Below are 27,708 nucleotides of genomic sequence, written 5' to 3' on the forward strand. Positions count from 1 at the left end.
CTTTAAGTGGCCCTCCTCCTGTCCCTGAGTCTCAGTGCTGCCTGCATCGTGACCAGGTACTATTATTTTACCACAACAACAATGGCCGACCTTGATGATCATTTTCATTTGGCACATTCAATAGTCTGCTGGCATTACTAGACTAATGTACTTTAATGTCATCGTGCTGCTTAAAGTATGTAGTGTACAGTAACTGTTACCTGATTTGTTAGCTACTGTCCTCTATACTACACTAATATGACCAATTTAGGCACCTAGTTACTGTCTGCAATATAGCTACTGTCAGACAACAATAACAACACGTGTGTGTCCAGATAGATAGATAGATAGATAGATAGATAGATAGATAGAGATAGATAGATACTTTATTGATCCCCAGGGGAAATTCAAGAAACCTGTCAAGAGAAAAGCCTTTTTTATCATAAGTCAACCCTTAGAATGAAATGTTTATGTGTTCGGTCACAGCAGAGGCGGACGGCAGTACCAGTCTGGAGGGGCTCCGTCGGGAGAAGACCCTGCGGGGGCACCGGAGGTGCAGGTGACCCGAGCACCAGCTGCGCATGTTGAGCCACTCCACGGTCCTTGAGGGTCCGGGCCCGTCCTCGCGGTGCAGCAGAACGAGCTGTTTCAGGGCCCGGACCGCCGTGTTCTCCAGCATCTGCTCCAGCTGCAGGGACAGGAAGGAAGGAGAGAACCGGAATCAGAACCAGGACAGATGTGTGTCGCCACGACTACTACGACTGGATCGGATAGAGGAACATACAGGGCCGAGGGGGAAAGAACCAGAACAGATGTGTGTGGTGTGTCCACTGACCTGTCCGAGGGCCGGCTCCTGGTCGCCCAGGCCCACGATGAGGATGCAGTCGGCCTGGCGAATGCAGCGCTGAGTCCAGGGCGTCATGGTGCTGTCTGTCTGGTAGAGTACGATCCGGTTGATGTCCTCCTGCTGAGCCAGCCAGCCGGACAACCGGTACTCATGGATACTAACCAAAACAACAAACGCAACAGCAACAACAACAACAACAACAACACAGAGATACAGAGATGACACAAACTTGAGAACGACCATTTTCATTTATTGTTCATGTATGTGACCATCAAAACACAGCATATTTCAGTAGAGGTATATGCATTGAATTAGTAATCTGTCTGTTGATATGGGCTCTGCGGTAATCAAAGCTATGACATTGCTATGAGTATTGCTGTACAACACTAGCCTAGAAGCCAGAGTTTTAACTCCACCCACAAAATTTGAGGTCGGGAAATTCAGTCTGGTTCCATTGAGAAGCAACTATGCCCGAAGCAGAGCAGTTCGCACCAATCAGACTGTATGGGCGGGCTTTATTTGATGATGGAGAGATGAGCAACGGTGCCTAGTCCAGCACGTCACCCGAGCGCACTTCGGTTGATTTTGTTTACATAAAAAAGTTGCTAGAAAAGCTATAGCCTACATTTAGATTTTAGTCTGTTGTAGGCTAAAAGATAGCCTATTGACAGTACAATAACTTTAAAAAACGATTGAAAGCAAAACGAAACTAAAACAGCGAGAAGATGTTTTGGTTCAGGATTCACGGTAGGCTATTTCATTGCTCTGATTGGTTAGGTCTATCCAAGTGAGTGCAGAGGCATTTTTCCCTGTGTCGGTTGAAACACACCCCATAATCACTTCCCAATGAAGCTGTATCAGACTCAAATTCTGAATAGAATTGAGTATGACCACGTCAGGCTAGTGCAACACAGTTAAGGATTCACAACCAAATACATTTGAGAAAAGTTCTCCTTAAATAGTGCAACACTGTAAGTCATACAGATTAACTACAAAATCACATGTCTGTGTTGCCTTAAGAGAAATTAAATTGTCCCTAAAAAAAACAAGAGATTGTTTTACCTGTCGAGGGCTGACGCCCCCAGTCTCTCTCTGATGATCTCACTCGTCAGGAGCAGGGTGGGTCCTGAAATGGAGGTGAGAGATTTAGAAACCTGAATGCTAAAATGAAACGGTTAACATTTTGGATCCACATATAGGGAGGGAAAGTAATCTCATCGCCATCTAGTGGTTGCGTTCCTAGAGTTTAACGGAGGGGATGGGATTTTTTTTTAGAAAAAATATATCTCGGTGCACATTGGGATCTTAATTTAATGCCTTCCATATGTTAGGCACTGGGGTCACCTCTATTGCTTCAAGTGGTCATACCTTATTTTTAGGATCAGTTGAATTGTTTTGAGTTTTTGTCGTAACATGGTGATAACAAACTACAGTTGCATGTGACGTCACAGGTTTGGGCGCTTAATCTCTAACTGATCAATACAGCAATTTGCTTAACTGGCTTACATATTTTTGTAATAACGGAAGGTGATGTAAACCGCGTGGTGATAACCTTTATGTCTGGATAACTGGTGTTGTGCTTCTACTCACATGAAGAGCTGGCAGTAAGTGTTAAGTGGCAATGCTAACCAGGCTAATAAACAAACCATGCTACCGTGAGTAACGTCGAAGGGTAAAGTCACATGGCTTTTTTGTAGTTCGTTTATGAAACAAAAGGAGCAATTTCGATTTTTTTAAATAAGGCAAAATATGGTCTGACATGTTCACAGTTAGAAGATTATTACTGTATAGACACTGAAAAATATTTTTGGTGGATAAGATCGCTGATTTGGCTTCACAGTATTTTTAAAAAAAATAGGTCTATGGGACTTAACATTGGAGCTGCTCTTCGATAGGAACGCAACCACTTGGGGCGCTGGTTTTCACTTTCCCTCCCTATTGCGTTGATTTGACTTCATGCAGCGCTGTGCAGAGCAGATCCGGCTGAAAGTGATGAATGGAAGTGATGCTGGAATTTTACCGCTTACTAACAACTGGGGGGCATGATAAAGATGCGGGGTTTTTTTTGTACTAACGGTACTCAATGACCTAGAGAAACAAGAGATCCGTGTGAAAATGGCCGAATTTCTCTTTAAATCCCAGCATGCATCATGTTCAGCCAGGTCTGCGCATCACTGCATTAAGTCGAATGAGCTTCCGATGATCGTTTGGGCTTTTTCTAGGCATTATCGATAGGACAGCGGGCTCAGGAAGGGTCTCAGGCCAGACTCGGACATCAGCTCCTGTGAGGGCTGGACACGTGTGTGGTATAGGAAGCCCCTAATGCTACCACTGCTATCTGCATCTGAACAAGAGTTTCTTCTGGTAGCTTTGCTAATGGCCACAAATGAGTTAGCCTTGCTAATGGCCAAAAATGAGTTAGCCTTGCTAATGGCCACAAATGAATTAGCCTTGCTAATGGCCACTTCTGGTAGCTCATAGTTGCTAATGGCAACAAACTAGAGATCACGAAAGATAGACAGGAGTGGGCGTTACCGATGGCACTGAGGGCGTGGCTTAGTTCCATGTTGAAGGCATTGACTGGCACGTCGTCGCACACGGGCAGCACGGCCACAGTGGAGAGGTTACTGGCAGGGTTGGTGACGTCAGGACTGGAGCCCAGAGAAGGCAAGCCCAACGTAGAACCTAGAGAGAGAGAGAGAGAGAGAGAGAGAAAGAAAGAGAAATGGAGAGATAGAATGTGAGTGAGTGAGTGAGTGAGAGAGAGATATATAGGTAAAGAGATCACAAGGCAGAATTCTACAAAGATGTACTTGAACATCTAACACTGTGCAACCAACACCAGGCCCTCTGACAGACTTACTTGAGAAAGGCCCACGGGCCTGCTGAAGGTTCCCCAGAATCTTCTGGCCTAGCAGGTGAATCAGCCGTGTCACTACCTGCACAGCGTGGAGGACAAAACGCCACACACACACACACACACTTTAATCAAAACCAAACCCAGACACTAAGGTGTGAAGTGAGATCACAGCAGCAAGGTTGGTGGTAAAGTCAAGTCAAGTCAAGTTTATTTATATAGCGCATTTCATACACAGAGGTCATTCAATGTGCTTTACATAAACAAAACCAAACAATAATAACAAATAAAAAGCATTGAAAGGCAACATAGTCAAAGAATAGTTATAAGGTAAAGATTATAATAAAAAGAAAACATAAAACACAAGGTAAAATAATTTAAAAATATAGGATAATTAGTAAGCAAAAAACAAAGGCAAAAGTAGTAAAAAAAAAAAGTAATAAAAGAAAGTAGAATAATTATCAAGGCAGATTCAGAATTTGTAACTCGGCACAGTTAGCAGAAAGCATCTGAGAACAGTTCGGTCTTAAGTCTAGATTTAAAATTGGCTACAGTTGGGGCCTTTTTGATGTCATCCGAAAGTTGATTCCACAGCTGAGCCACAAAAGCTGCTTCACCATGTTTAGTTCTAACAGTAGGTTTTACTAGCAGGTTTTTCACCTGGGACCTGAGAGGACGAGAAGGTGTGTACAGCTGAAGCATGTACTGACAAGTATTTAGGTCCTGCTCCATTTACTGATTTATAAACAAGCAATAGAGCTTCTGTGACTTACTGGAAGCCAGTGCCAGAATTGGAGTAATGTGGTCAGTTCTTTTAGTTTTTGTTAGAATCCTAGCTGCTGCATTTTGTATCATCTGAAGCTGTTTAATAGTCTTTTTAGGAAGGCCTGTGAACAGTCCATTGCAGTAATCAACCCTGCTGGAGATAAATGCAAGAATGAGTTTTTCTAAGTCATATTTTGACATCAGCCCTCTGAGTCTGGCAATATTTTTGAGGTGGTAAAAAGCTGATTTAGTTGTCGCTTTCATGTGGCTGTTAAAATTTAGATCACTGTCAATTAATACACCAAGATTTTCAACTGTATCCTTTGCCTTCAACCCTTTTGTGTCAAGGAGAGTGGCAACCCTAAGTCTTTTCTCCTTTTTACCAAATATAATTACTTCAGTTTTTTCTTTGTTCAGCTGTAGAAAATGAGACATCCAGGTGTTGATTTGTTCTATACACCGACACATAGGTTCAAGAGGACCATAGTCATTTGGTGACAGAGCTATGTAAATTTGTGTGTCATCTGCATAGCTATGATATGAAATCAAGTTATTTTGGATGATTTGTCCAAGTGGGAGCATATAGAGGTTGAATAATAGTGGCCCTAAGATCGACCCCTGGGGAACACCACAGGTCAAGGACGTTGGTGTTGAGGTACAGTTTCCGATGGCAACAAAGAAGCTCCTTTCTTGCAGATATGATTTTAGCCAGCTGATAACTATGCCTGTAAATCCAACCCAGTGTTCTAGTCTGTGTAGTAAAATATTGTGATCAACAGTGTCAAATGCTGCACTAAGGTCCAGTAGCACTAGGACTGATGTTTTACCTGAATCTGTGTTTAGGCGTATGTCATTGGAAACTTTAATGAGAGCTGTTTCAGTGCTGTGATTTGCCCGAAAACCAGACTGAAAGTAATCAAAATACCCATTTGATGTTAGGAAGGTGGTTAATTGATTAAAGACTACTTTTTCAATAATTTTGCCAATAAAAGGTAGATTGGATATGGGCCTGTAATTGTTTAGCATGGAGGCATCCAGGTTATTCTTCTTGAGAAGTGGCTTTACAACAGCTGTTTTCAGTGACTTAGGGACAAGTGCCAGACAGCAGTGATACATTTACAATTTGAAGGACATCCGCCGCTATGAGATGAAAAACAGTTTTGAATAAATTGGTAGGCAGAGTGTCTAAGACACCTGTGGAAGAGCTGAGATTCTGCGTTTCGTAGTCTATCATGCTGAACTCTGACATTAAGTTTAGTTTCCCTCTGTTTGTTGCTGGAAGTTCAAATTGTTGAATTTGTAATTGAGCAGGTATGTTGAGTCTGATTTTGTCAATTTTACCTTTAAAAAAAGATGAAAACTCATTGCATTTATTAGTTGAGAGAAGTTCAGGCGCTAATTGTGAGGGGGGATTTGTTAATTTATCAACAGTTGAAAATAGAATACGAGTGTTATTTGAACTTCTATTGATAATGTTAGAAAAAAAGGACTGTCTTTCTTTGCATATTTCAGAGTTATATAAAAGGAGCATCTCTTTATGGATTTCATAGTGGATCTGAAGTTTGTATTTACGCCATTTTCTTTCAGTCTTCCTACACTCTCTTTTTAGAAGTTTAACTGCTGGATTTTGCCTCCATGGTGCGTTCTGTTTGTCCTTAACTTTCTTGAATTGTAATGGAGCAATGTCATCCATAATGTTTGCCATTTTTGCATTAAAGTGATCAAATAAGTCTTCTACAGAGTCTGACAGTTGACTTGACTTTAGTAAAAGTGCTTGCTCAAAGAGAGCACTTGTCTGATCATTTATGATTCTCCTTTTTACAATCATAGCTGTGTTTTGAGTGTGTGGGGACATAGACACATCAAAGAACACGCAGAAATGATCAGATAAGGCCAGGTCTTTAACAGCTGTAGAGACATCGAGACCCTTTGTGATAACAAGGTCGAGGGTATGGCCGAGAGAGTGTGTTGGCCCCTGTACATGCTGTGTTAGGGAGAAAGTATCGATTAGTGCAATGAATTCCTTGGCGTAATTGTTTTCAGGATTATCCACATGCAAGTTTAGATCCCCTGATATAATAAGACAGTCAAACTCTATGCAAACGACTGATAGCAGTTCACCTAGCTCTTCAAGAAAAACTTTTGCTTGAATGTTTTGGAGGCCTGTAAATTGTCAGTAATAAAATCTGAGGAGAAGACTTAATGCGTGCACACAGATATTCAAATAAAGTAAAGTCACCGAATGACGACTGATTGCACTGAAAAGACGTCTTAAAAATTGTGGCTATCCCCCCACCTTTTTTATTTGCTCTGGTAGCACACAAAAAAACTTAAATTTGGGGGAGCTGATTCAATGAGAGTAGCAGCACTGTTTGCTTGATCTAACCATGTCTCAGTGTTCCATGTTCCTTAAAAAAATCAAGGTTGTGTGTGCAAATTAGATCATTAATTAAGAATGATTTGTTGGAAAGAGATCTGATATTTAGGCGTGCTAGTTTTGCTGTAAGTGTTGGGGAAAAATGGTCCATGGGGGAAATCTGAGGTTGAATTGGTACGGGTAGGAGATTGGACTGGTTTACCCTATAAGCTCGATGCATTTGTGTTTGTGTTCTATTTCTTGTCAATACAGGAATAGAGAATGTCATGGGCTTACTGGGTCCTGGCATGTTCTCAAAACTACTGTCAGTACCATTTATATTGCAGGGACCCTTAGAATATCATACAATACAGTCATCATCATCATCATCAAATAATTTTCTACTGCAGCTGCTATATGCCAGCTGACAATATGAACTAAGAGGTTGTTGCTGCTTAAGAGATCCTTCTGAGTGGAAAGAGGGAGGCCGTGCCATGCGCACCTTTGGTGCTAAGGGTCTTGGGGTACTAAAAAACCGCACAGTTGAAGGTCTTGGTCTACTAACAAGGTGGGATGTTGATGGGTATACCGTTGAAGGTCTTGGTTTCCCAACAAGGTGGGATGTTGATGGGTATACAGTTGAAAGTCTTTGGCTACTAACAAGTTGCAGGGCTACTGGCAGCAGTCCTTCCATTCTTGCAGGGAAAATCATGTGCTGGGGTGGGGACGGTGATGGGTATACAGGGGATCCTGGGGAGTTTGAGCGGGTGGGGGAGTGTTGGGATGAGGATGGATATACAGGGGGGTTTGGGTGGCCTGGGGAATTTGATCGGGTGGGGAACGTGATTGGGTGTAGGTGGTGATGGGAAATCAAGGAAGATGGGGTTGAATATTGGTTCAGAGTCTCCATCTGCCTGCTGAGGCCCTGGGGAGTTTGTTGCAGACGCTCCGCTTTCAGCATGTATTCCAGTAGTGTATTCCATGTTGTGGTGTCTTTGTGGTGACAAGGAGTCGACGGAGGTGGGGAGGGGTATTGGTACTGGTGTTACAACATGACCCTTCTTTTCTGATAGCCCCTCAGCAGCTTTGATAGGTGCTATCTCCTCATGCTCATCGCATCCATTTGTTTGCTGAGATTCCAGGGAGTTTGACGCCAGTGATTGACTTTGAGTCATTTTAGCAGCACCCATCTTATCTTGTCCAGTGGACATGGCTGGGCATTGAGCTGGTTGTTTATGTTTCTCCAAGGTCTGCATTTCAGTGGAGGCTACCGGGTGATTACCAGAGGGCCCCACAGCAGGGGGGTGGGCATATCTCTGTTTCAGCCTGTGCAGAGTGTTTTGGTTAAGCTGAGATGTTGAGGTCATCCGCTTGTTCCGTCTGTATGGCCACTGAGCGCTTATCAGAAGCTCGGCTCAAGGTTGGCAGAAAAAAATGTTGGGTGGTGGAGAGAGAGGTGATAGTATTCGGTTAAGATCTTGGCCCCAGTCCAACTCAGCTCTGTACTATTTGGTCTGAAGTATTCCCTGCGATTCCAAAAAAGGTTAAAATTGTCAATAAAATTCATTCCAACTGAAAAGCATGTTTTTGCGAGCCAGGTGTTTAAACTGAATAGACTGGAAAATACAAAAGCTTCCCTCTGCTGGGAGTGGGCCACTGATGAAAATTTGTATTCCAAGCTCATATAGGGCTGAGAAAAGTTCCTTGAAATCTTCTTTGACATACAGCTGTTCTCTGTAGATGTCATTTGCTCCAACATGCACAATGATGCGCTTGATAGTTGCATATTTCGACACCAGTTCTGCAAGCTTGTTTTTTGTGTCAGACACGGAAGCATTTGGAAAACAACATACAATCATCCTTTCCCCATTTATATGTCTCACAGCAGAGTAAGCCTAGAGCGAGGGTTGTGGGATGAATAGGTGTCGAGTGCTGTTTCTTGTCTGTGCCCATCTTTCTATTGTTGTGGTTTGATCGCTGCCTGCTTTGGGTCTGTTCCCTGGGAAATTCCTCTGTCACGTCCCGGAGGCATTCAAATCTGTTCCATAGTGTTAGGGGCTGTGGGCTTCCCTTAGAGCCACAAGCCCTGTAGTAGTTTGCTGATCTGTCTGTATTTCTGATACGAGGCCTGAAGTTAACATCTGAATTTACTGGTGTTGAGGTAATTACAGTTTTTGTTTTACGTTTTTTGGTCTGGCACCTTGCCTGTGCCAAGGCTCTGTACTCACATTTCCCTTTGTGAGGTCGATGCATTCATCTGCTCTATTAGCAGTGACATTAGACTGCTGGGTTTCATTCTCTGCATTTCCAGTAGTTGCTGTACTCACTTCATGAGATGCCTCTCGTAGTTCATCTGTCTTTGATGGAAGGGCATGCATCTTTGATTCCAAAATAGAAATCCTCTGTTCTAGCTCAGTACATTTTAGGCATGATCTCCTGGGTCTCTGGCCAGAGGAGCGCATTTTGTTTTAATCCAACTTCAAGGTGAATTGCCGTTCAGTTTTTGCTCGTTGACTTGGCTGGCTCATTTAAAGTAAAAAACTAACCACTAAAGTTTCAGATCTAAATGTACTGGTTTCACGGTCTTTGCTAAACTAGCTTGTAAGTGAAATAAAAGAATGAAAAAGAGTGGAAATTGCTAAAAGGATAGTTGAAGCAGGAGCAGTGTGAAATGCGTCCTACTCGCTTGAGCAGGAGGAGCAAGACAAGTGACTTGTAAACAAGTGACTTGCCTAAAACAGGCATTAAAGGCAGCGCACTCAAATTCTTATAGCGCTTTTTTAGCTCAACACCCAAATAAATGACCCCTGTACCTGTGGGTAGCGTCTCTTGATGTTGTTGAGCGTCCCCTCGGGCAGCTTGACCAGCTCTGTGTCACGCACAGCGTGGACCGTGGTGGCGCGCGGCTGCCTGGTCAGAGCCTCCACCTGAGGGAGATATGGATGGGTTAGCATAGCTCCCTGTTAGCTACAGGTTAGCTGTAGGCTAGCTGGTGTAATCCACTTCCTGTGAATCGTGCGAAGCTAGGCTAACAGTGTCACTCACTGGGCTATTGCACGCATGGAAAAGAGACAAAGGGGTGTGTATTCTCTTATCCAACTCTGTGTTAGATGACAAATAAGCTATTTTCCCAAAACATCGGCGCGTTCCTTCAACTTTCAATTCCACGTTTATTTTACCAACATCTAGCTTATATCCCATCAGAAAGGGCAAAACAAGACAAAGTGAACTTAGTTTCCAAAATCAATTTAATCTGATAACATTTCCATTTCCCTAATACAAAGCTGATCATTGGTTGAGAAGGTCTTACTGTAGTAGTGGTCTCTAAATGGTCTCAAATGAAGGAATTAGGCACAATCCTCTAAAACAACAATGGCTTGTAAAAAGTAGCCCTGTTTGGAGACTATGAGCCACTTGCCCTTTGTAAAACCACATTATCCCTTGTTATCTCAGTCATTGTAAACAAAGACAGATAAGCAGAGATACAGACCGAGACACGGCCAGAGGACATCTTGTGAAACCACTCTCCGGAGGCCTGCGCTATCTGCCTGGGTCATCAGCCCGTAAGAAGCACAGCGGAGAGGATCGCTGCGTCACTCACCACACCGATGAGGTCACCGCGACCGTACTCCCCGACCAGCTCCTTCTTGCCGTTGGCCTTGCGGATGACGGAACGCAGGCGGCCGTTCAGGACGATGTAGGTGCAGTCCGACTGATCGTCTTGCCTGAGAACAAAAAAGCGTGAAGCACCTAGTTTAAAGATCCTTTAAAGATTAAAGATCTTTCTTTTTTATATATATATATATATATATATTGGCCTTTTTATGCCTTTAATTTGATAGGACAGTGGAGAATGACAGGAAGCGAGTGGGAGAAAGAGTCGGGGTGGGATCCGGAAAAGACCACGGGGCGGGAATCGTGGGTCGCCGGCGTACGGTGCAGGTGCCCCAGCCAGTTGCGCCACGGCTGGGGCCAAAATTGATCTTTCTCGCACACTGCTTTACTGTGCATCCACTTCAACAATGATGTTTTACATTTAATGTGGGAACGTCAACAAAAATGCTTTTGTTGCAATTTTAGATCAGTGATTTTTTTTTGTACACCATACAAGTTTGTGTTGAATCCTTTAAAAACACCAGGGTTCATTTAATGTCCCTGTGACCTTGCATGACCTCTGTGGAAGAGCAAGGTCCTGAGCATAATAATGGAGGGCTTGCCTAAGCAGACAAGAACAATCGAGTCATTTGTGAATACCAGCTGACAGCTGAGGCCAACACTAGTGGACTGTCAGCAAGGCAGTCAGCCATCTTAAAGCAAATGATCTAATCAAGCCACAGCAACACAGTCTAGTATAAATAGTAAGAAAACCTTGAAACATCTGAAAGATTACAACAGAACGTACACTAGATATGTTTTTGACGTCATTATGGTGATTTCATTCTGTGTCATCAGTATGTCAAGCTGGTCTACCAAGATACCTGTAGTAAGGCCCCGATAGCTGTATTGATTGCACCGAAGTTAATCTATCACAGGTTTGGAATGAGAGAAAATTGTACATAGCATTAGTGGTCAATGATCACCCATGAGAGCCACACTAATCAGCACAAATTGCTCTGAATTCCATAATGAGTTGCATATTACACAGTCATTTGGAATCCGATTAGGCATTTTACGATGCTTTATTTTATTTTATTTTATTAAATGTCACAGATCTATTACTGTCCATTCTAGAGTGTAGCTACTGCAGCATCTGCAAGATATAACAGCACAGTTCAGAATCCCATAACTCCGATCAGAGGATGGCCACACCTTCAGGCGCGTCGAGAGGTCTTGGGGATTACCTGTATAGAGCACGTCCGGCCTCCACGGCCATCCAGTCGATGGCGAAGTCCATCTGGCGCACAAAGGCCGACATGCGGATGGCCACTGTGTGGGCGGCGCTGAGCACCACGCTGGGCTGCTCCCTCATGATCCTGCAGGGGGCGCCAAAGAGCGAATCAGCACACAACTCATCAAGAAGGTTTACACAGATGTCAAAAACTCTAGACAGCCATTCTCATGGATTTACAGTGTCCTTACAAAAATAGAAAAATATATAATAAAACTAAAATAAAAATATCTCTCTCAGTACTATGAAATTTCCTCTAACACTGTGACTCAGTTACAAGACTGAATGGACATAGTCTAACAAAGTTCCTAGTCAAGACTCCTGATAATAATAATAAAAAGAATACTCTCTTTAGTCAAAAAAACTCTTATGTGCCTTGAACAGGGAATGCAAGCACATGCCATACACACGGCAGCCCGAGGAAGATTTATGTTTCAAATGCGGCTTTGCTGTCAGGTCTATAGTGAATGCAAACGCTGCCTCTATAGTGTGTTCAATACAGTTTTGAGTAGGGCTGTCACTTTTGTGAAAAAATCCTGTTCGATTCTTGAGACATAATTGTTCATTGAATCGATTGTAAAATCGATTGTTCATGTCTAAAGACGTTTCAATTTTCAACACCAAATATAGGACAATCCACGAACAACTAACAGGCATTAGGACCGAGCGTAAAGGGCTTTTGAAGGCGACAATGGCGTGAAGTTTCGTGCACAATGTCAAACAGGAGTGCAACATTCTCGAAAAACAATAAGCAGAGTGGACTGCCATAACATCAGTGAAAAACATTACTGCAGGTTTTTTAGCATTGGCTGCGTTTACAATTAGAAATGTCAAACAAATTTCGCTTAATAGAACTCACAACTGCACAGTTTGCATACCGCTTTGTCCTTCTCCATAGTCTGATATACCCAAACCCGAAGTGCTTCCATATCGAACTCCTCAAGTTATTAGGGCCCATCACTGTATCCCTCATGTCGCATTGGGTTGATCAGCGTCCTCAATTTTTTGGCAAAAAACACCAGCAGCACAGCAAGCCGATTGAAAAGCTGTTTCGGGTGCGTAAAATTGGTGGGAATTTTCTTTACAGCACTTTGGAATTCTTTGTTATTTTTCTGCTTGTTCCTGAGTTTTGTTACATCTATCTTTTTCATTTGTTTAATTCGTTTAAAATTAATAGTGTACATATTTGGTTAAAATCGATTCCCTATTTTAGTTTTCGAAACTTGTGTTGGTTGGTCCAATCGATTGTGCAATCGATTTTCGAATGTAAAGTGACCGCCCTAGTTTTGAGCAGATCTGACTGCCTAGGCATGTTAGTATTAGCCCAGCCTATTGCTGAAACTCATGAGACACACCCTCTGACCCCAATGTCCTTAGTGAGAGGTTTTTGTTGCTGTTATCTTCAGCCCTCCCCATACACCCGTCCTGGATTGTGTATTGAAACTATGACACATCGTTTATGTTAACTGAGCATTACAGCCTGAGCTCCCCTGCATCTGTGAGCCTGTTTACACCTCACTCCCCCGGGGGCTACGGCTTTATTACTCTGAGATATTTTCATGCCCAGGCAAGACTGTGTGGATTCACATCCAACGTCAACTCACTGACATCAAAAGCAAAATAATCACTGCAGCTCCTGATTTTTAGGCAGGAGGTTATCAGATAGTATGGTGATTTTTCTATCAGATATTGTGATTGTGATCGGTGTAGCTACTGATTTCAGACAGGAAAGGGGAGGTTAACGAACTCGGAAGATTTATTTTTTTTCTTTCTCCAAATTGTTCTGGAACGTGAGGTCTTAGACCAATAAATATTGTAGTTTAAAGATGAATTCCTTGACTCCCGAAAAAGGGTGTTGACGGATGTACAAGCATTACGCCGGCATTCTGTGCAACAGTGTTCTGGAGTGAACACATTGTATTTAGGAGGCAGCTCGATCCTGGCAAGGAGGCGGAAAACTCACTCGTAGAAGTCGGACTTGGAGATCTTGAGGAAGGTGCAGTCGCGCACGGCCTTGATGGTGAAGATGAGCGGCTCGCCAGTCAGTACGGCCAGCTGGCCGACCATCTCGCCGGGCTGCGTCACAAACAGACACACCGCCTCCTGCTTGTCAATCATCCGCTGGTACGCGTGCAGGCAGCCTGACAGAACAAAGTGCAGACTCCCGTCCTGTGTGGAGGGAGAGAGAGAGAGAGGAGGGAGAGAGATAGAGGAAGAGGAAGAGGAAAAGAACGAGAGAGAGAGAGAGAGAGAGAGAGAGAGATGCAACAGTAAGCCAGGGATTCCACCCCTACTGTTGTTCATCTTCTCCCCCCCCCACCAATTTCACTATTCTATTAACCTACTTTTTCTTCCCTCTATTATTTACATTATCATCTTATCATTGTTTTTATTAGTATAACTATTATTAATGTCTCCTATTTTCAGTATTCCATGTTTTTGCTTTTTGTTTATTTTTTTTTTTGTTCTTAATGCTTTGGCAATATTGTAACCTGAACAGTCATGCCAATAAAGCACAATGAATTGATTGAATTGAGAGAGAGAGAGGGGGGAGAGAGAGAGAGAGAGAGAGAGAGAGAGAGAGAGAGAGAGAGAGAGAGAGGAGACGGAGAGGGAGAGGAAAACAAATGAGAGAGAGAGAGAGAGAGAGAGAGAGAGAGAGAATAGAGACGAGAATAGGCGAAAGGGAAGGCATGATCGAGGGCAGTTGTGAGGAGAGGGAGTAAAATAAAGGGGGTGGGGTCACAATCAAGTTTGTAAGAGAGTTTGTAAATAAACCACAGATGAAACAGAGAGACAGTGCAAAGAGCAGAGGGAGAGAGAGAGAGAGAGAGAGAGAGAAAGAAAGAGAGAGAGTGTGTGTGTGAGAGAGATAGAGAAATGTCGACCTCTATAATACATAACATACATAGTAGAGGTTTAACTGAAACATTGGGTCATCAAATCAGTGGGGACGGCTCTGGAAGAGAATACCTGATCTCCCTGTCTGGCCAGCACTGCCCCCGCTTTGGCATGATGCAGAGTCACTCGGCCATTTAACAACGCAGGGTCCTGAGAGAGAGAAAGAGAGAGAGAGAGAGAGAGAGAGAGAGAGAGAGAGAGAGAGAGAGAGAGAGAGAGAGAGAGAGAGAGAGAGAGAGAGAGAAAGAAAGAAAGAAAGAAAGAAAGAAAGAAAGAAAGAAAGAAAGAAAGAAAAGAGAGAGAGAGAGAAGATGGTCAACGGTGCAGAGGGACAGAGACAGACAGGGTGGGGAAAGAAAGAAAAGTGAGCGCATGCGAGTGAGGGAAGGGACTGATTACGAAACAGAAATTGCAACTCATCGGCAACCACACTCAACTGCAAACCGATCTTATGAAAAGAGGAACCCTTAACCCGGTTGGCTCTCTAGATAAAAGCTGCATATTGACACACAGTGACTGCACAATCAGTGTCAAACATTAACAATTATTTTACGGCTCTTCAGAATGAAGCCGAAAGTTCCATTAACGTGAAGGTCATAATCATGATGATCGTATCATTTTGCAAGTAGTCCTTTCACTTATCGCAATGGAACGTAATTGAAAGTGAAAGTCAGCAAGTAATACGTTGCTATGCAACATCTGAAGTTATATATTTTTTTTCTCAAAACGGTAACAAAAGAATTTAAAAAGATTCCTCTGTATGAGGTTTCTTTTCTCGTTTTGGCAAATAGCCGTATACTAAGCGGGATAATGTATTGTCTGCTTCGTGTCGGGGTCCTGTGTCGGGACTTCTTTACTGATAATGACTAGTGGACAATACATTATCCTTAACCCAAACATTTGGCAATGTGTAACAATCAGACTATGGATGCACTATGGAATGCTGTTTGGGAATGCCGTCATAGTGAATGGGTCTGTTTGTGAGCCGTGCCTAGCAGTCGTACCTCGATCTTCATGAGTTTGAGGATCTCCTTCTGCGCCTCCTCAAACAGGGCGGCGTTGGGTCGGCCCGGCAGCGGCCCGTAGACGCTCTCCAGACTGCCCTCCTCCTCGGGGTAGAGGTAGACTCCGGATGGCACCTCGTCCACGGTCACCGACTTCCTCTCCTTCTGGTCCTGGGACACAGACTGCAAAGCAAACACACACACGCACACGCACACATTAATTACTGCACTAGTATGCAATGCAGTGAAGTTTCTAATTATATAAGAGTATAATTCATTATTATAAATTATAATAGTACATAATTATAAATAGTAATGACAGCGATAATAATCATATACATCATGAACTACACAATAGGAGTCAGCATGAGAGTGGGGGACATTCTAAAGCAGAAGTGGAACTGACTCGTGTGAAGGTTGGTGGAGTGTTGCCATCCTCTGCAGACACAGAGATGCGACCACGCTCGTAGGCCATGTCAAAGTCTGAACGCAGGCCCTTCTGAATGCCTGCATATAATAGAGAGAGAGTAAGTGAGTGAGAGAGGGAGAGAGAAGCAGAGAGAGAGAGAAAGAGATTGAGGTATGACAATCAGTACACACCCTAAACGTCCCCAACCCCTACATTTATTACTTCTACATACTGTGCAACCAGCAGTTGAGATTATAGGGTTCTCAACACACACACACACACACACACACACACACACACTTACCAGCGATATCTACAGGCATGGAAATTGCACGACTGAGTGTTGGCACTGTAGATCCCTCTTTCCCCTGCTCACCTCCTGGGAACAGAGCACACAAACACACACATACATGACTATGCATAAACACGCAAAACACATACACAAGTCTTATACAAAGTCACATGACTCAGGATCTAGGAATGCTCTGGGGACCTACTCTAAGCAGTACCACATGCATTTCCCCATGAAATGACAAGCTATTATTCTGGAACACATATGCTGTAAGTGTATCTGACAAGGCAGTTATGAGCATCCCATGGTCATAACATTTCACATCAGATATCCAAGCATTTTTAGCTCAGTTCAGAAGTTCAGTCAAGTCAAGTCCTATTTCAATTTCCCTTCAAGTTGTGGAGGTCAGTTCACCACAGCACTAGTATGGAAGTGGAAGACCGCCCCAAGACCCCCAACACACACACAGAAAAACTCCATCTGGTCCATCAGCACTAGACTGCGCTGGTGTTGCCGGGTCCTCACCTGTGGCCTCCCTGACGGCGGCCTCGCGGTGCTCCTCGGTGACGGTGAGGCTGCCGAAGCGTTTGCCGTGCCGCACGGGGCTGGTGCGCGTGGGGTGCGGGGAGAGAGGCAGCAGACGCAAGGGCTGCATTTCCTGGGGAAGAGGGAAGAGAGAGAGAGAGAGAGAGAGAGAGAGAGAGAGAGAGAGAGAGAGAGAGAGAGAGAGAGAGAGAGAGCGAGAGAGAGACAAAGATTCAACTGTTACTGACTTGTACTGATATGTGTGTGTTTCTAATTTTAACATTGCTCCTCAAGAGATAATACTGCAATAGCACATTCATGCAAATATGCTGCTACTTTGCATTGGACAGTGAGTGGGAGGGAGAGAGATAAAGAGATAGAGAGAGAGTATTGACAGTATATGAGTGTCATATTTGTCATGCCAATAAAGCACCATTTGGAATTGAAACATTGAGATACAGAGGGCCGTGGAGGGACGCAAGCTGACCGAGGCCCATTCCAGCTGCCTGAGCTCACCAGCAGATCGGACACCGACTGGGTGGAGCTCGGATACATGACGTAGGCCTAGTGCTGTGTCAATACATGCTTTCATTATTACAACTAGTGTGTGTGTGTGTGTGTGTGCGGAAAAAGATCTTTTTTGTGCGTGTGTGTAAGTGTAAGATCTTTTTTGGGAGCGTGCGCGCGCGCAAGGTGAATCACAAATCAAGTGTTTCAGTGTCCCATTGGTCCTTTTTGTGGGAGTATGTTGTTGCTTATGTGATATTTTGTGTGTGTGTGTGTGTGTGTGTGTGTGTGGTGTGTGTAGACTTACATGGCTAAAGAGTTCATTAGTTAGACCCAAGTAGTTGTGCAGAGCCATCACCGTCACTCTCTGGAGGCGAACCATGATGATCTGCACAGGAGAGAGATGAAGCGGTCAACATACAGACAGGCACAATAATGAGGACAGGGACATACCACAAGCATCAATAATAACTACCACTTGCCTGCGCGGCACACAGACACACACACCTAAATACAGATACTCTACCTGCACGACGCGCACCAGGCTCTCGGTTATTTCTCAAAGATGGAGAGGAAGGCTTCAACAGGCAGTCAGAACACAGTCGGATACTTCGGCCGCCCGCCACGTTGCCGCATTTGCACGGGCTTCTGATGGCCCTGAAGGGACACACAAAACAACACTACACACCGCGCAATCGCGGTACACACACGCCACACACACACACTCAACAATCAACACTAAAGAATAAACAAACACTTTCGCGCACACATGCACATGCACAAGACGTCTGCCTGCGGGCTTTGTATTTCACTCCAAATGTGCACGTGGCAGCGTTTTATCTGATCAGCTGATGGCCATTTTGTTAATTCAAGTTTTTGCCGAGACACACACACACACACTGTTTGTGGTATCACACACACACACACACACACACACACACACACACACACACACACACACACACACACACACACACACACACACACACACACACACACACACACACACACACACACACACACACACACACTTGCATAATTGCAATAAGCCCTGAGACTGGATGAGTCATCGTCAGAAAAGCCTTTATGGGGAGCTGGAGGAATGAAGTGAATGGAGTCAGAGCCCGGAGAGGTCATGGAACAGGAAGTAGTGACTGATGATGAATGGTCGCAGGAAATGATACATGGCCTCGTCTACTACATTCGGGTCTCTAACACACACAGAGACACTATTAGTAACTTACGGTGATGACGTCCAGAATGCTGAGCAGGCTGTGCACACTGTCTCCAGGGTTTTACCTTTCACCACACCGTCCTTCCCATCCTGTGGAGGCAGTCAACAAGGATTTATCAAAACACACACAAACAAACAAACAAACAAACATATTGCTAAAATAAACACAAATGAGATTTTGGGGCAATGCAATTTTTTCTGTCATCCAACGTTGCCGAAAGTGACATTAGAATGAGTTGGACGGGTCATATTCAAATGGCAGTAATTCTTAATGTTTTCCAGAGCTGTATATCTGTTACACTTAAACATCATCCACACCTAAATCAATCGCCCACCTGTCCAATCAGTGCTGACATGGCGCTTACGCCCAGAGGGCGAAGCCGCTGTATCACCTCCGCTCTTAACCCACATCTCCTTTGCACCATTTCTGCCGATGAGCCATATGTCGGCAGCAAAGAGGCTTACCTCTCACCAAACGTTAATAGCTCATAATCAGGCACAATGGTTGTAATCTGGCATTAATGAAAAGGTAGCCGCTAATCCACAGGGTGAACAGCCTCAGCGGTTACATAAGCTGTTGAGTTCACGGACTCACTAGGTCTTACACGAAATAAACACGGTGTGCCATTTGTTGACACAGAATGAATAATTTACAACTCATGTATAACGACTCACTCAACTCACTCATCTGGTCATTATTGTCAGATTTATATACCTAGGCAAAATTTTAATCTTTCCCTGTCATTTTATAACTAATTTTATCTTTTCACAGCATTTTATTCAGCCAAGAATTGAACGCTTTATTACTCGCTAACATTACGATGTAATTGAAGCCACACAGTATCTGGCCGTTGTTTTCCTAAAAGTGCTGAGTACAAGAAGTGGCCCCTTCCATAAAAAGGTGCTGATTCAGCACAATGCAAATTACACTGCTACAATAAATTAGCCTAAATTACCTTAAGTTGTCCTACAAGAATGCAGTTTAAGCTCATTAACCACAGCTTTATTTTCAGTTTTAAGATGTACGTTATCAAGATGTATGCCACCATTCCTAATTATTTCCCACCATCCATGACTCAAGAGGCGGTCAGATTACTAAAGCAGAATCTTTTTTAAACCTAGGTTTATTTTGGATGATAACGAAGTCTAAATTTCTCCTTTAATACTCTTTTAAATCGCATTGAACGGTTGTCTGCATATGTGATACAAGTACTGGCAAATTTGCACACACAGACACACACACCTAAATACAGATACCTACCTGCACGACGCGCACCAGGCTCTCGGGGTACTTCTCAAAGATGGAGAGGAAGGCTTCAACAGGCAGCCGCAACACAGTGGATACTTCAGCCGCCCGCGCCGACACCGTACGGTACGGCTTCTGATGGCCCTGAAGTGGACACACAAAACAACACAATTACACACGTGCGCGTACACACACACCACACACACACACTCAACAATCAACACTAAAAGAATAACAAACACTTGCACACACACATGCACGCGCGCGCACACACACGTGCTTTGTATTTCACTCCAAATGTGCACGTGGCATTTCTTATCACGCTGTGCTGATGGCCATTTTGCAATCTGTTTGTAGTATGCGCGCACACACACACACACACACACACACACACACACACACACACACACACACACACACACACACACACACACACACACACACACACACACACACACTTGCATAATTGCAATAAGCCCTGAGACTGGATGAGTCATCGCTCGTAAAAGCCTTTATGGGAGCTGGAGGAATGAAGTGAATGAGTGAGTCAGAGCCCCGGAGAGGTCATGTGGAACAGGAAGTAGTGACTGATGATGAATGGCCGGCAGGAAATGATACGCTCGTCTGCTACACATTCGGGGTCTCTAACACACACAGAGACACTATTAGTAACTTACGGTGATGACGTCCAGAATGCTGAGCAGGCTGTGCACACTGTCTCCAGGGTACACCTCTTTCACCACACCGTCCTTCCCATCCTGTGGAGGCAGTCAACAAGTTTATCAAACACACACAAACAAACAAACAAACAAACATATTGCTAAAATAAACACAAATGAGATTTTGGGGGCAATGCAATTTTTTTTCTGTCATCCAACGGTTGCCGAGTGACATTAGAATGAGTTGACGGTCATATTCAAATTTGCAGTAATCTCTTAATGTTTTCCAGAGCTGTATATCTGTTACACGCAAACACTCATCCACACCTTAAATCAATCGTCCACCTGTCCAATCAGTGCTGACATGGCGCTCTACGCTCTCAGAGGGCGAGTCGCGGTACTCCACCTCCGTTCTTAACCCACATCTCCTTTGCACCATTTCTGCCGTATTTGTTTTCATGTCGGCAGCAAAGAGGCTTACCTCTCACCAAACGTTAATAGCTCATAATCAGGCACAATGGTTGTAATCTGGCATTAATGAAAAGGTAGCCGCTAATCCACAGGGTGAACAGCCTCGCGGTTACATAGCGCTGTTGAGTTCACGGACTCACTAGGTCTTACACGAGTCAAACACGGTGTGCCATTTGTTGACACAGAATGAATAATTTACAACTCATGTATAACGACTCACTCAACTCACTCATCTGGTCATTATTGTCAGATTTATATACCTAGGCAAAATTTTAATCTTTCCCTGTCATTTTATAACTAATTTTATCTTTCGCTGTTATTTTATTCAGTTACCAAGAATTGAACGTTTTATTACTTCAACATTACGCATGTGTAATTTGTGCTTCACACAGTATCTGGGCCGTTGTTTTCCGAAAAGTGCTGAGTACAAGAAGTGGCCCCCTTCCATAAAAAAGGTGCTGATTCAGCACAATGCAAATTACACTCGCTTACACAAATTAGCCTAAATTACCTTAAGTTGTCCTACAAAAGAATGCAGTTTAAGCTCATATTAACCACAGCCATTTTCAGTTTTAAGATGTAAAGTTATCAAGATGTGGCGCTCACCATTCCTAATTATTTCCACCATCCATGACTAAGAGTGCGGTCAGATTACTAAAGCAGGAATTCATTTTTTTTTTTTAAACCTAGGGTTTATTTTTGGATGATAACGAGTCTAAATTTCTCCTTTAATACTTTTAAATCGCAATTAAAAACGGCTGTCTGCATATGTGATACAAGTACTGGCAAATTTGCACACACAGACACACACAGACACACACAGACACACACAGACACACACAGACACACACTCTCCCCACAGGTGCTCCCCACAGGTGCTCCCCACCTGTCCGGTAAGGCAGAGTTCCAGCTTGCCGTCCTGCACCACGTAGATGCTGCTGTCCGGCTGTCCGGGCCTGAAGACGTACTCGCCCTGCTGGAACTGCAGGAACACCATGTGCTTGCACAGCTCCAGAAACAACGGCTTCTCGAAGTGGCCCAGCACCCTGCACAGGGATAATACTCAATCAATCAATCAATCAATCAATCAATCAAATCTTTATTTTTAAAGTGGCTTTTATGCAAAATAGCAATGCAAGGTACATATACACAGAGACAGACAGACAAAGGGGGTATGCAAAGGGGCATGAAGATAGCACACAGCCAGCTAGTCTTTATGGAGCAAATGGCTTGGTGTGTTCAGTGAGGTAATAATATACATAACTTTCCATTCAAGTCCTCAACCAATCAGAATAAAGCACTACAAAGAGTTATACATCTGATGGGCTATTTCTGTTTATACACAGGAAAATCGAAAAACATCAAATCTGCAAACGCACACACAAGGCTATAGACTGTATAGGTCAACAGTGTTGTTTTAAGGGACTTATGTTTCATGTGTCTGGGATCTTGAACTGTTCAGGGGCAAATTAGGGAGAGGTTCCATTTGGACACACACACACTTACCGGACATTTTTGAGCATGTAGAGCACCTCTGAGGGGAGGTGCGAGTTGGCCACGTCAAACTCTGTGAGGTCGGCCTCCAGCACTGATGGAGGAGGCTCCTTCATCTGAAGAATGGGCACTTCCTTTTTAAAACGCAGGATCCTAGGAGAGGGAGAGGGAGAGGGAGAGGGAGAGAGAGAGAGAGAGAGAGAGAGAGAGAGAGAGAGAGAGAGAGAAGACAACATTTTTGGTATTTTTATTGAGCAGGTGTGGTGTGGAGTGGAGAGCCTTGGGCTCTTTCCAGCAGCTCTAAAAAAAAACATGTGCTGGTGGTTTGGGGCATGCTGGAGAGGACTCGTACTTTTTGGCAATGTTGAGCATCTTCTGTTTCTTTTTGAGGCGGGGGCGTGAGGACGATGCTGTCCCCACCAGAGATGAGGTAGACTGGGACACCTGAGGGAGAGGGAGGGAGGGAGAGAGAGAGAGAGAGAAGCTTAACCCTTAGAACCCGATTGACGTAAAGTGCGTCAAAAACACACCCTTTCTTCTCTGTTACATTGCTCCGGAACTGTTCATCGCAGCGAGATGGAACCTTTATTGCATGACAGAGCAGAAGCGGGGCTTTCCAACGAGACTACACACTTGTATGTACGATCAAGTATGAAAATTAAACAAAAAAAAATAATCATGAACTTAAAATCAAATTGCATCATATTTAGTCTATACTTCTCTGCGTTCACCTGCTCACCCATTACTCTCGTTTGAATTACTCACGAACCTGTGATCGCATCGATATGGCAAGCATATCAGATGAAAGAGGGGGCACAGGGCCATCATTTGATACCAAGTACTCTTAGTACCAAGTACCAAGTATCCTTCTGGGTTATAAAACAGACGAAGTGACAGCAAAATAATAACTTCATATAGCTGGACCTACCCCACGTTTTTGTCTGTTCTTGTGGCAAAGCATGTTTATAATCCAAAGCCATCATGTGTTTCTCTATGGCAAAGCATGTTCATATTCTGGTTTTGAGATCCTAGCAAATTCCTGCATGGCATCCAATTCAAGGCTCACATTGCATCCCAATTTGTTCAACATATAAACACCTTTTTGCCTTTACTTTGTTCATGACAATGCAGTAAAAAGTAGAGAATTATTATGACTGCATTCACATAGGCACGCAGGCTAACACGCAACCTCGGGTCAAGTCAGGTCAGATCAGTTCGTGTCACAGATATGGAGCGCAGAAAGGTCATTTTTCATCACTAAATAAAAAATGGCATTTATTTCCTGTAAATCACACAGCACATATTTCTGTAAATTATTTAGCCCCAGAGTATCCCTCCAACATGGCAATTATATTGCCCGATTCAGGACAGTCTGCCCTACACACACATGAAATGCATGTAGAGCTGTGAGCTTGCTGTGGTGAGATACATGTCGAAATATAAGAATTTTTATAATACATTCTTTAAAAATCTAAATAAAATCAATGCTAGTATTAATACATGAAATGATGGCAGATCTGGATAGCCTAGACTCTCCTGAAAAAAACAATATATAATATGTGTGTGTGACCAGAATAAATCCTTATGAATAAAGGTAGTGAAAATGCCCTAAAAACAAAAAACAGCTTAGGGTTCTAAGGGTTAACACACCTTTATTAGAACAATATTGGATATTTAAATACTACAGAATAAAACTATTGTCAAGTGCACCTCCATATTTTAAAAACAACCTGCCCATCCTCCCCCCCCTCAGAGAGCAAGCCCCCCAACACACACACACACACACACACACACACACACACACACACACACACACACACACACACACACACACACCCCCACACACACACACACACACACACACACACACACACACACACACACACACACCCCTTAAGAGAGGGAGAAATAGATTGAGAGAGAAAGGCATAGCTCAGTTGGGTATAATTCTGTCAGTTTGTCTGTCTCAGAGACAAACACAAATGATTTCCAGGCTGAAACTACAGGAAATCCATATTCCGGTTTATGGCACTTACTTTCCGCATGATCTTGCGTCCATAGAACATGACTTTGTCCCTTTTCCGGAAACGGTATTTGGGGGCTTCCTGGGATTCTAAGTCTAAAAGAGAGTCAAATGTTTTTGGCACATAATGTTACTGTTGAAAAACACATAGGTAGGCCTACAACTGGCACCAGTAAGTGTGTTTAAATTCGGTCTAATGAACAAATTGATGGAAAGCATGAAAAAACATTTAAACAACTTCTCGAGGACTCACTTCGAAGCTTTATCCTGCGCATCACGAAGAAGATCAGGATGGCAATGAGAATGATGGCGATGCCAGCGCCAATCACAATGCCTAACATCTGTATGGGTACAAAGCACAGGGAAGACACAGGAAGCAGGTTACATTAGGTTACCTCAAACTGTAGAGATGGCACAGGGGAGTGAGATGTAATCCTCCCAGGGAAGACAATTCAACAGAATCACGTCAACATAATTAACTTAAAGGTTTAGTCAGCGATCGTGGTCCATTTCAAGCCTGTAATATTTTTTTGTCACATTCAGCAACATCTCCTCATGACCACTAGCTGCCTGTTCCGTGAGTACACAAAAAACTCCATTGTAGGCAGCCTAGGTACTAAAAAACTGGAAACAAACTGGGGCATGTCCCCCCAAACAAAAACAAAACCCTGCGTGGAACTTCTCTGGGAATACTGAAGGGAGGGGTGAGCTACCTCCCTGGTCTGGCTTGTTTGGTCGTTGGATAAAATATAACATCCATTGTTTTGGACAGAAACGTCTGCTAATAAATTTCAATATAAACACAAACATAAACAAACAAAACGTCCTGCGTAATCGCTGACTGCGCCTTTGAAAGGTGCTACGTTGAGGTCAGTAGGCTTCCAGTTGTCTTCAACACAGCCACACTGCACTCTTCCATTGACTGGCATTGTATTTCTAGCTCAACAATAAGTTGGTACGCTTTGGCATCACAAACAGACCAGTCAAAACAAACAGACCTACACACTTGCAACCAAACACTGCAACCACCAGAGTTGTACAAGTCCAGCTTCAGACAGTAAAAGGTCTACCATGTATTAGTTCTACCTGTGCAGGTGATTTCACTAAAAAGCTGATTTACCTGGCTGAGGAGCTGTGCTAATTAGAATATGCTGGGTTAGTGAATGGTTGGAGCAAATATATGGTAGAAGTTTTACAAGCGAACTGCTTGTTTGCTTTGTTGCTGTTTGTGTTAATGCCCTCGAGGCGCGTGGGAACCGTGACACACATGGTTTCATTCTCACAGGAGGCATAAAAACCATGCCGGACTGACCATGCTGGTCTGTAGTTGGTCCTCCACAAAGCTCTTGATGTTGATGTTGCCAAAGTTGCCGTCCTGCTGAGAGAGAGAGAGAGAGAGAGAGAGAGAGAGAGAGAGAGAGAGAGAGAGAGAGAGAGAGAGAGAGAGAGAGAGAGAGAGAGAGAGAGAGAGAGAGAGAGAGAGAGAGAGAGAGATCCATTTATTTCATACTTTGGGAAGCAATTCCTTCTTTTTTATATTTTTGTTTTTCATATTTTGTAAATCATTATTTAATTAACATATGATTATACATATTATTATTATTATTTATAATCATATGTTATTAGTATTATAACATTGCCTTAATTGATAATTGAGAGCGAGAGAGACAGAGTGCGCAAGAGAGAGAGGGAGGGAGGGAGGGAGAGAGAGAGAGAGGGAGGGAGAGCATCAGGAGAATAAGCAGGATTATTATGAGCCAGAGAAAATTATTGTTGAGTCAGAGGACTATGGAGACAGGGGGAGGAAGGAATGCACTGGAGGGAGGAGAGAGAGAGAGAGAGACTGGCGAAGCAGAGATAGAGAAGGAGAGATTGTGTGAGAATGAGAGAACAAGAGAACTAGCGCCAGAGAGGCAGTGACCGAGCCGAGGAAAAAAGAGCAAGAACACGGGTGCAACGGGAAAACATGACAATCCCATCTGTTTTGAGTCAGACATGCATCTGAGTGATATCGAGCAGATGAGAAATGCAGTATTCTCGCCTGTCCAACATCTCTCCCATTATCTTCTCACTCATACCCGCCCCCCCCCCAAAAAAAAAGCACCAATTACATAATCTGTGCTCGACTCATTCCTTGTTCACTTTTCCCCTCTTCTCTTCAAACGCTCCTACATTATCTGTCTGTCATGGCTTTCCTGCCATCAAACTCCTCTTACTCAACAGACCTTCTAGAGTAGCATGACAAAACGTTGTAACCTCATCAAAAGAATTTCAGCGACATTGCACTAGGTGCACATCTTGTTTCGATTAGTTTGTTAATCGGTCACGCCTCAATATTTTGTATATAGGGTAGCAACGTCTCCTTTCTATGAGGAGTCTCCAAGTTAAACCAGCAACAGCCTAATATTGAAAGTCGGAGTGCAAGGTAGAAAAAGGAATTGAAACTCACACACAAACACTCTAAAAGGAGCTATAACATCACACATGACACACACACACACACACTCTCTCTAAAGGGAGATATAACATAACAACACACACACACACACACACACACACACACACACACACACACTAAAGGGAGCTATAACATCACACATGACACACACACACACACACTCTCTCTCTCTCTCTCTCTCTCTCTCTCTCTCTCTAAAGGGAGCTATAGCATAACATCACACACACACTCTCTAAAAGGGAGCTATAACATCACACGGGCCACAAACAGACAGGGCCTCCTGGTGCCACTGGGACTGTAGGGGTCGGGTACACCACAGCTCACGAGAGGAACACGAGAGGAACAGAGGAGCAGAGAGAAAGCAGAAGGAATCTGCCTGGTCTGGTCTGCCTGGTTATGCCCGTGCTGGTCAGCTGAAACGTGACACAATCTGGCTCACGTCAGCTGACCACCACAGCACAGCAGTGCACTGTAGGCAGGACAAAAGCCCTCTCTAGTCTGGCTATGAATGTGAGCTGAAGACAGACGGCCAGGAAGACGGAAAGAAAGTGGACTGAGCGAAGGAGGGAGAGTAAAATGGAGTGAGGGAGAGAAGACAGGGAAAATGAGTGAGTGAGAGAGAGAGAGAGAGAGGGTGAGAGATTAATGAGAGAGAGAGAGAGAGAGAGAGAGAGAGAGAGAGAGAGAGAGAGAGAGAGCGAGCAAGACAAAGAGATGAAGAGAGGGAGAGACAACGAGAGAGAGAGAGAGAGAGAGAGAGAGAGAGAGATTAATGAGAGAGAGAGAGAGAGAT

The 27,708-nt window shown here is 43.7% G+C and overlaps 1 protein-coding gene across 7 annotated transcripts in view; it reads right to left on the reverse strand.

Annotated features, from left to right (window-relative positions):
* The window catches only part of pnpla6 (patatin-like phospholipase domain containing 6), a 51,202-nt gene that overhangs the window by 16,908 nt on the left and 6,586 nt on the right, over positions 1–27,708 (reverse strand). For 5 of the 7 annotated variants that reach the window (XR_007194117.1, XM_048248336.1, XM_048248337.1 and 2 more), the window contains exons 3-25: positions 25,770–25,835; positions 24,711–24,798; positions 24,471–24,553; positions 22,787–22,878; positions 22,447–22,587; positions 21,827–21,986; positions 20,488–20,568; positions 19,826–19,954; positions 17,638–17,718; positions 16,824–16,956; positions 16,311–16,385; positions 16,004–16,104; positions 15,598–15,780; positions 14,666–14,743; positions 13,656–13,861; positions 11,646–11,777; positions 10,406–10,529; positions 9,618–9,731; positions 3,690–3,765; positions 3,362–3,511; positions 1,889–1,952; positions 815–983; positions 485–667 (exon numbers count right to left, since the gene is read on the reverse strand). Coding sequence is in view for 6 of the 7 variants with exons in the window: in XM_048248336.1 (XP_048104293.1) it covers positions 485–667; positions 815–983; positions 1,889–1,952; positions 3,362–3,511; positions 3,690–3,765; positions 9,618–9,731; positions 10,406–10,529; positions 11,646–11,777; positions 13,656–13,861; positions 14,666–14,743; positions 15,598–15,780; positions 16,004–16,104; positions 16,311–16,385; positions 16,824–16,956; positions 17,638–17,718; positions 19,826–19,954; positions 20,488–20,568; positions 21,827–21,986; positions 22,447–22,587; positions 22,787–22,878; positions 24,471–24,553; positions 24,711–24,798; positions 25,770–25,835 (2,709 nt within the window). In the remaining variant the exon portion in view is untranslated. The remainder of the gene's footprint in view (positions 1–484; positions 668–814; positions 984–1,888; positions 1,953–3,361; positions 3,512–3,689; positions 3,766–9,617; positions 9,732–10,405; positions 10,530–11,645; positions 11,778–13,655; positions 13,862–14,665; positions 14,744–15,597; positions 15,781–16,003; positions 16,105–16,310; positions 16,386–16,823; positions 16,957–17,637; positions 17,719–19,825; positions 19,955–20,487; positions 20,569–21,826; positions 21,987–22,446; positions 22,588–22,786; positions 22,879–24,470; positions 24,554–24,710; positions 24,799–25,769; positions 25,836–27,708) is intronic. The other 2 variants (XM_048248340.1, XM_048248341.1) reach the window with 1 other exon arrangement.

This window comes from Alosa alosa, chromosome 7 (genome assembly GCF_017589495.1).
Source record: "Alosa alosa isolate M-15738 ecotype Scorff River chromosome 7, AALO_Geno_1.1, whole genome shotgun sequence".
Taxonomy (NCBI): Eukaryota; Metazoa; Chordata; class Actinopteri; order Clupeiformes; family Clupeidae; genus Alosa; species Alosa alosa.